Consider the following 9,063-nt stretch of genomic DNA (forward strand, 5'->3'; position numbering starts at 1 on the left):
GACTCCCCTCCTTAAAATTCTTGGAGAAGGCACCAGTAGATGTTTGTTAAATTCAGCCCCATTCCTTACATTCCAATCAGTGATTCTCTGGCTGTTCATTAACACGCACAGTGTTTACTCTGGTCTGTGTTAGAAGATTCTGAGGACACCAAGTTGGGTGTGGGAGGGAGGCCAGGATATACATGTTTGGGAGGCATCACCCAACTCCGAGCAAAGCTCCCCCAGATCACCTTGAGACACTCCATCTTTGGATGGCAATGGGCCCGACTGCACACGCGTGTGAACACACATACACACCCACACACCCACACACACACACACACACACAGGAAGCAGGCCCCAGGCATGATGTTTGAGTGCTCCCGCTGGAACAGGAAGGCAGAATCATCCTGCCATAGGAAGGGCTGCCCAGGAGGCCTGATGAACAGGAGTTTGGTGGCTTCAGGGAAGAGAGGCTGTGGAGGTGCCTTCAGCTCAGGCGCTGGCTCCTGGGGACCTTCCATCTCTGATAAGACTTTGTTCCAGTTGGCCCGCTCCTTTTTAGGGAGTCAGCATCTCAGCTTCCCATACTTCTGGGGTGGGGGGTGGGGCAAGGAGACCAGCATGACCCTTGGTCAGGGGCCTGCACAGGAACTCTGGCCATTCTCATTCCCTGAGCTGGAGGGCCAGGTGGGTACCACGTGATCCTGGGGAGGCTTTTGCCTCTTTGGAGGGCTCTGGTTCCAGGGCCTCCCTGTTCCAGGTGCTAGGTGTGCCTTCCTCAATGCTGCTTTTGGATATGAGGGTGATGGGCCTAGGGCTTCCGGGTCCCAGATCACACCTTGCCACCCGGGGTGTCCGTCCTTTTTCCCCCACAGCAGGCTGTGTTTGCCCATTTTCTCCTCTGCCATGGGTGGAGATGGATCTGAAGCTGGGTGTTGAAGCCTCTGACCAAGCCGGTATCTTGTTTTGAGGCCCTGCACGGTTTCCAGGGACCACATCTGGGGCCAAGAGGAAGAACCGAACTGGGCCTAGGTCAGCAGTGCTGGGTCAGGACCTGGGCATGGGCTATGAAAGCTGGGGACTGGGACCTTCAGGCCCTCTATTGAGATCTTTGCAGGAGGGGGTGGATTTAGGAAGCTACTGGGCTGGGCCAGGGCGTGGAAGGCACTGAAGCCGTGGTGTGTCCCAGCATTAGAGTCCCAGAGTTTGGCTTGGAGGGGCAGGGGCAGGTGGTGGGGAGAACAGGAAATAGGCCAGGCTCTCAGGGGAGTCTGGCAGCTTTGAGCCTTCTCTGGGCTTCTGGGGTTTTCCCCAGGCTCCTGAGCCAGCCAGCATATTTCTTAATCCCACTGTCAGCCTTCCAAGAAGCCCCGCCCACTGGGCTCAGTCAAGGCAGGAGCGACTGTGTGTCACCCCTTTCCCCAAAATCCAGCCCCACTGCCAGGAAAAGGGAGCTCAGGGCGTGGAGGTGAGGCTGGGACTCTCCCACATCTGCTTGGTCCTCATACCCACCTCCTTAGCTGGCCCCTGGAAGATGACCTCGAATGCCAGCGCAAGTGAGCTGGGCACCAGCCAGGGGAGGCCAGGCCTGGCAGCTCATTACCATGGGAGGGAGGGCAGCTTCTCTCCGACGCCCGTCTTCGTGTCTCCTCCCTCCCTCGCCTTCCTCCTTCCTAGCTCCTCTCCTCCAGGGTCAGACTGAGCCCAGGTTGATTTCAGGCGGACACCAACAGACCCACAGCAGCTCCGGGAGCCCAGACACCGGTGGCCAGAAGCAAGGCTAGGAGCTGCTGCAGCCATGTCGGCCCTCGGCCTCCTCATTCTGGGCCTGCTCACGGCAGTGCCACCTGCCAGCTGTCAGCAAGGTAGCTCAGGAGGAGAGGGCTGGGCGCGGGAGACCCAGGGGTGGATAGGTGGTGTTCTGGCTTGCCTCCCCAGGGCCTTGATACTTACAGTTTGGAGGGGGAACGGGGACTGCGCTAGCTGAAAGAACGTCCCAAGGCAGAGTCCTCTGAACCAAGTCTCTGCCTGTCACTTGTTTTCCACGAGTGAAAAGTGGCGGCAGTTGGTTCTAGGATCTCAGGGAGGAACAGGAGTTGAGGCCCAAGCCCCAAGAGCAGGCATCGCCCAAGGGATGGCTGGGTCCTGAGTACAGGGCGCGCGGGGATCCAAGGAGGGTGAGAGTGGGGCCCAAGCCACCCCTCAAAGGCTTGGGCTTTGTCTGGGCCTCTTGGGCTTGGGTAGAGAACAGTGCCCAGTGTGACTCCGCCAGATATCTGAGCTCTTCGTCCTGCTCTGCCTGAATGGATGTGTGACCTTGAGCAAATCACTGCCCCTTCCTGAGCCTCAGTTTTCTCACCCATAAAATGAGAACAATAAACCCCACCCTGCCCACCTCCCGGGGCTGCTGCCAGGTCAGGGGTGTAGAAGGGCTTTGCACCTGGTGAAGCAACACACCCAAGGTCTGGCTTTCATTCTACACTGTCAGGCTGCATCTGCAGCCAAAAATCTGGGGACTCTGCAGGTGGGACTTGGTCCAGAGAGGACTGGCAAAGATGCTTCCAGAGCTCCCCTCCCACCCCCGCCCTGAGCTCTCGTGTATCTGCTTCAACTCTGTCTCCCAGGTCTTGGAAGCCCTCTGGGGAACTGCAGACCAGAGAGGTTGAGTCACACAGCAGGGCAGGAAAGGACAGGGCTCAGACCACCTTTCTCCCGCCCCAGGCACTGCCCCTTGCTGTATGTGCTAATCCCACGTGGGAGGACGAGCAGGGACTGTGGTCCCTGGGGTGACTGGAGGGAATTGGCTGCAGGGTCTAGGAGGAAACAGGGAGGGGCCTCCAAGGGTTGAGCCCTAACTCCCCATGCTTGAGCAACCACTGACCTGAGGGAGCAGTCTGAACCCCTAGGGAAACGATGACTCCCAAACACTGCGTTTTGGCAGGTGTGGAACTGAGGGTAATCACACTGTGTGTCTTCTGCTTCCCCTGGAGTTAAGTGAGGTCTGACCTCACTGCAGGCCAGAGAGTTCCTAGCTTCCTTCCTCCTCCCCAATATCTGCCAGGCTCGGAGGGGAGGTCAGGCCTCCACTGCAACAGGAGAACTTTTGGTAGACTCAGAGGAAGACATTTGAGCAGGAGTGAGCCAGAGGAAGGTTTTCCCATGTCCAGCTTGGGTCCCTCAGAATATAGGGATGCAGGTATATTCTGGCCTGGAGGCAGGACCCCTCTGAAGCCTCCTGCTGACCTGTGTTTTGTGCTGGGACTTCTCCCCGCTGAGGGTCTTTTCTCTACAGGGCTGAGCTCCTGCAGGCTCATGGAGTGCAGTGATGCCAGGGAAGAGGAAAGTCCTTTGGGGAAGCAGAGGCCTGAAGGCAGGGACTTCAGGAAAATCTTGAGGGACTGTGTTGGTGTCAAGGGTCAAAAAGCAGAGAAGGGACCTGGTGCAATAGCTCATGCCTGTAATCCCAGCACTTTGGGAGGCCAAGGCCAGAGGATTGCCTGAGCCCAGGAGTTTGAGACCAGCCTGGGCAACATAGTAAGACCCTGTCTCTATTAAAAAATAAAAAAAAGTAGAGAAAGGTGCACGGTTGGGGCCTCAACCTAATCTCTGGCCATAGTCCCTGGGTACCCAGCTGGGGGAATCAAAAGGAGCTCAGGTTTTGAGGCTTCTTTCCTGGTCCCCAAGACTCAGAGTAGAGCTCACCCCTCCGTTCTGCCCCTCTAAAGATGTCCTGGTTCACTCCTCTCTCTGGGTACCCCAGGCACCCCAGATCTCCCCAGCTGAGCAGCCCTGAGAGTCTCCCACTCTCATACCCTTCCTACCACCAGAGAAACCTCTTGCTACAGAACAGGATCTTCGAGATCCCAGACCAGTCTTGTCAGCTCTGGGTCCTCCTCAGCCTTCTGGGAGCCACTCCCAGCTGCAAGGCCTAGGCCGGCTGTCTAGGGGACTGCCCTTTGGTTCCTGGGGCTGCATGTGACCCACCTGGGGGAGGGAAAGAGGCTCTGGGCTGCCTAGATACAGCACTCTGAGGCTCTTCCCTCTTTGGCTTCTCACTGCTTCCAACTCCCTTCTCTCTGAGCCTCTGTTGTTCCTCCAGCTCCCTCCTTTTCCTAAGCTCAGTGGAGCTTAAGATGCATAAGTGGGTCAGATGGGCCGTATCCCACCCCTGCCTCCCCAGAATGTCTCCTTGGTCCTGGCATCTGGCTGAGGGCCTTCAGCACAGGTGGGGCCCTTGGGAAGCGAGGCCCCTCGCTCTCCTGCACATGCAGCCCCACTGTGGCCCCGTCTGCTACAGCCCCTCTCCCTTTATTAGGCCTGGGGAACCTTCAGCCCTGGATGCAGGGCCTCATCGCGGTGGCCGTGTTCCTGGTCCTCGTTGCAATCGCCTTTGCAGTCAACCATTTCTGGTGCCAGGAGGAGCCGTGAGTGCTGCCCAAGGGTCCCTGAGCAGGCAGGGTGGGCCCAGGACCACTGCTCTTGCCCTAGTAGCGGTGAGAAGGGCCTCAGAAACCTTGTGTCCAATCCTCCCCCTGTGTGGAAGGGAAACTGAGGCTCAAGGTCATGGGCTGGGTTGGTGACAGTCAGAATGAGAGCCTAGGCTTGCTGGCTCCCAGACCTGGGCTCTGTGGGCCCCACAGCTCTGGCACCCGCTCCCTGTGAGCTTTGGGGAAACGGCTTCTCTTCTTGGAGTCTTGGTGTTTCTGCAGAGCCAGGATAGCGGCCCAGCCTGTGATGGGGGCTGTAAGGACCTCTAGAAAGGGAGGTCCCTCCTTCGGGTGGGGCAGCTGTGGTACAGAGAGGGCATGAGACAGACACACCTCCTGCCCTCACAGGCTCAGACTGGAGTGAGCTGTCAGAAGTTCAAGAGCTGCTGCTGAGGGAGAGAGCAGAGGACACTGCAGGGCCTGACCTGGTCCAGGGTGGTCAGAGAAGGCTTCCCCATTGCACGTTTATCCTGAAACCTGACTAACGAGGAGGAGTCACTACCAGGATAGAGTGGAGTGGGAAGAGCGCTGCAGTTGAGGGAAGGGTACACCCAGGTCCCGAGTTAGGGGCATGGCACCAGGGCTGCTGGGGACAGAGACACACAGGTGAAAGGCGGGTGGGCTGAAATCCAGCTCACTCTGCACTCACCAGGTCAGGACCCTCAGGCAAGGCTGCCTCTGTCCCCAGGGGCATTTCTTCCCAGATCTCACAAAGGTGTCCTGGTGGCTTGAGTGCTAGCCCCATGCAGGGTTGCTGAGGAAACCCCAGTGGCTCAGTGGGTGGAGATAGGGATGGAGACACCTGAGATGAGGCTGGTGAAGTGGGCAGGCCCAGGCCAACCAGGTTCTTGCACACCAATGACCTGAGCTTTGGACTTTACCTAAGTGAGCAGGAATCCAGTGACAAGTTTGTTTTGTTTTTGGTTTTTGGTTTTTTTTTTTCTTTGGAGACGGAGTTTGGCTCTTGTTGCCCAGGCTGGAGTGCAATGTCTCGATCTCGGCTCACTGCAACCTCTGCCTCCTGGGTTCAAGCGGTTCTCCTGCACCAGCCTCCCAAGTAGCTGGGATTACAGGTGCCTGACACCACGCCAGGCTAACTTTTGTATTTTTAGTAGAGACAGGTTTCACTATGTTGGCCAAGCTGGTCTCCAACTCCCGACCTCATGATCCGCCTGCCTCAGCCTCTCAAAGTGCTGGGATTACAGGTGTGAGCCACCGCGCCCTGCCTCCGGTGACAAGTTTTTAAGCCAGTTTTGGGATGAGACACGGCCTTAGCAGAATGACCCTGGCTGCCTCGTGGCAGATGCACGGTGGCGGTGGAGGGGTCTCCAGTCTGCAGGCCTGGAGAGTAGTGAGGGGGTGGGCATGAGGTCAGGAGGGGGTCTAGACTGTAGCGGTGGCAGAGAGGATGAAGTAAAGAGACGAGTCTGAGCGCCGTCTAGGAGGTGGGCACCCTGGGAGTTGGTTGTCACAGACAGCAGCCAACTCGAGAGGAGGAAGGCAGGGATGGCATCTAAGTTTCTCATGGCAGATCACTCACCAAGGCCCAGAACACAGGAGGACGAGCAGATGTAGGGGCAACTGCTAAGTTTAATTGGAGACATATTAAGTCTGGGGTGCCTGTGGGATGTCTAAGGAAATGAGCAGGTGTTCGGGTCCCTGTGACCCTCATGAGAGCAGCTTTTGGGAGGCTTCAGGTAGAGTCCACACTGCAGGGGGGTTTAAACTTGAGTAAGAGGCAAGGAGGTTTTTTGTTGGATGCTCTTCAGATAGACTTTCTCCACCTGCCCCAGCTCTGCCTGAAGTGCCACCAACCACATCTGTGCCCACTGCCCAGGGCACGACCTGGGGAAATTGGGGGCAGACACTGCATCCTGCAGGGCCTGCTGTGGAGGCTGAACTGAGGGCATCTGGGACAGAGAGAGGCGTTGGACTCGGGATAAGTCTTTTGCAAATATTTGGCCCCCACCATGGAGTGGGGAGGAAGTGTGAGACTCCATGGGTGGGGCCGGAAGCCGAGGCTGGCAGGCCCTGCTGCACACAGCTCTGGGAAGGGCAGTTGCTGGCCTTCGGGCTTGTGAGAACCAGGACCTAGAATAGGGTCTGCTTGGATGAGGGAGACCCCACCGAGGAGCCCCACTGATGAGTCCCGTCCCCAGGGAGCCTGTGCACATGACCCTGACAGTCGGAAACAAGGCAGAGGGAGTCCTGGTGGGAACGGACGGAAGGTACTCTTCGATGGCGGCCAGTTTCAGGTGAGATGCAGGGCAGGGCTGCCCGGTCTGTGCTCCCAGGGTCTAAGGAGAACCTCAAGATGGGTCTGCTGGGGGGAGGTGGCTGGGGAGGACGGAGACTCACGTGGGCAAAAGCTAGTGAGGCAATGAGGGCTTTGTGAGGACTGCAGGGCTCTGTAGGAGAAATGCAGGCTCTGTGTGGGGCAAAGTCTCCAGAAGGGGGCGGAGACTTGGGAGGGTAGGGTTCAGCATAGTGGAGGGGACTTATAGGGCAGTGGGTACAGTGGGGACAAGGGGTTCAATTAAGGAAGGATCAAAAGAGTGAGGGACTCAGTGAGGGGAAGGCTCAGTAGAGGATGCAGCTCAATGGGGGATGGGTTCACTGAGGGATGTACTCAGTGGGGGATGGACTCAGTGTGGGATGGGTTCAGTGGGGGATGGACTCAGTGGGGGATGGGTTCAGTGGGGGATGGGTTCAGGGGAGGATGGACTCAGTAGGGGATGGACTCAGTGGGGGATGGACTCAGTGGGGATGGGTTCAGTGGAGGATGGAGCTCAGTGGGGGATGGATTTAGTGGGGGATGGAGTTTGGTGGGGGATGGAGCTTGTCGGGAGATGGGTTTAGTGAGGGATGGAGCTTAATGGGGGATAGAGCTCAGTGGGGAATGGGCTCAGTGGGGGATGGACTCAGTGGGGAATGGGTTCAGTGGGGGAAGGGTTCAGTGGGGGATGGGTTCAGTGGGGATGGGTTCAATGGAGGATGGACTTAGTGGGGGATGGACTCAGTGGGGGATGGACTCAGTGGGGAATGGGCTCAGTGGGGATGGGTTCAGTGGAGGATGGAGCTCAGTGTGGATGGGTTTAGTGGGGGATGGAGCTTGGTGGGGGATGGAGCTTATTGGGAGATGGGTTTAGTGGGGGATGGAGCTTACTGGGGGATGGAGCTCAGTGGGGCATGGGATCCGTGGGGGATGGACTCAGCGGGGGATGGACTCAGTGGGGGATGGGCTTAGTGGAGCATGGTCTCAGTGGGGGATGGGCTCGGTGGGGGATGGGCTCAGTAGGACCCAGTGGTGGAGCAGTCCACAGGAGGAGGGAGATAGGTGTCAGGGAGGGGATGCTGAGAGGCCTCCAGTCTCGGATGCATAAGCCCAGATGTGGTCAGGACAATCCCTTTCTGGGAGTCAAGCGTTTATTCTGGAAGCTATTACTGTCACAAGTGCAGGAAAGGGCAGGGAGAAGGGGATAGAATGGGAGGAGCGATAACCCACCGGCCCATGCCTTCTTCTTTCAGGTCCAGTGAGCATGAGAATGCCTATGAGAATGTGCCCGAGGAGGAAGGCAAGGTCCGCAGCACCCCAATGTAACCTTGTCTGTGGCTCCAACCCCAAAACTCCCAGGCGCCTGGGATGGATGCCCAGTGCTACCACCCAAGCCGCCTCCTTCTTTGTGTGGAATCTGCAATAGTGGGCTGACTCCCTCCAGCCCCACGCCAGCCCTACCCGCCCCTGAAGTATAGCCAGCCAAGGTTGGAGCTGAGACCATGTCTAGGTTGGGGCTCGGCTGTGGCCCTGGGGTCTCCCCCTCAGTTCAGAAGAGCCTTCTGGAGGGGACAGTCACCTCAGCACCTCCCATCCTGCTCACACTTCCTTCCCCATAACTATGGAAATGGCCCTAATTTCTGCAAAATAAAGACTTTTTGTATTTCTGGGGCTGAGGCTCAGCAACAGCCCCTCAGACTTCCAGTGAGCCCCCATCTTTCTTTCTGAATCATGACAGTCGCCTTCCGACTCTGTCACAGTGGCTTTGGGGGATTATGCAGGAAGCCCCTGTGCCCGCAGGACAGCTGGGACCGAGGGGGCCCAGGCTGGGGAGGGGCTGAGAGTGTGTGGCCAGGGTGAGGGTAAGAGAGGGTTGGTGTCTTTTCTGGTGTTTGAGAGTGAAACACCCTCAAATGGGACGGTCTGATGACACCTGGGAGAACTGCGAGGCAGGGAGACCAGGACAGGTGAGCCCATTTCTGCCAATGGGCTGGTTCTTGTCCCCTCAGGCCAAACCCTTTTCTCAACCAGAGCAGCCAGGCAAGGCTTCCCAGGGCAGGGCAGGGCAGACCCTGATATGAGCTAGATTCCCCTAGTGCTGATCAGTTTCATGTATTTAGAGAAGGAAGAGGATGTCAGAGGCCCATGGGCCAGAGAGCTCACCCACTCTACCCTTGCTCCAGGTAGCGCCCCTCTTGGAAGTCCCCGCCCCCAAAGCATCCTTCATCCCTGAGACTCTGGGCTTTTCCTTGCTCAGCGCCACTTACCCTCTGCCTCTGTGCTGGAGGTGTCACAGTGGGTTCACACAGATCTAGCTCT

The 9,063-nt window shown here is 57.7% G+C and overlaps 1 protein-coding gene across 1 annotated transcript; it reads left to right on the plus strand.

The window, feature by feature from the left end:
• Positions 1 to 1,590: 1,590 nt before the first annotated feature.
• Positions 1,591 to 8,459, plus strand: PDZK1IP1 (PDZK1 interacting protein 1). Its single transcript, XM_055255017.2, has 4 exons — positions 1,591 to 1,847; positions 4,298 to 4,406; positions 6,629 to 6,724; positions 7,998 to 8,459. The coding sequence occupies exons 1-4, from the start codon at positions 1,781 to 1,783 to the stop codon at positions 8,068 to 8,070; spliced, it is 345 nt and encodes a 114-aa protein (XP_055110992.1). The 5' UTR covers positions 1,591 to 1,780; the 3' UTR covers positions 8,071 to 8,459.
• The last annotated feature ends 604 nt before the right edge of the window (positions 8,460 to 9,063 follow it).

Source organism: Symphalangus syndactylus, chromosome 12 (assembly GCF_028878055.3).
Source record: "Symphalangus syndactylus isolate Jambi chromosome 12, NHGRI_mSymSyn1-v2.1_pri, whole genome shotgun sequence".
NCBI classification, from domain to species: Eukaryota; Metazoa; Chordata; class Mammalia; order Primates; family Hylobatidae; genus Symphalangus; species Symphalangus syndactylus.

Bases quoted from the DNA above. Each gene is read 5' to 3' on its own strand.
- PDZK1IP1 (XM_055255017.2), top strand. From the start codon at position 1,781: ATGTCGGCCCTCGGCCTCCTCATTCTGGGCCTGCTCACGGCAGTGCCA. The intron at 1,848-4,297 runs GTAGCTCAGGAG...TCCCTTTATTAG, and splicing joins ACCTGCCAGCTGTCAGCAAG to GCCTGGGGAACCTTCAGCCC. The intron at 6,725-7,997 runs GTGAGATGCAGG...TTCTTCTTTCAG, and splicing joins TCGATGGCGGCCAGTTTCAG to GTCCAGTGAGCATGAGAATG.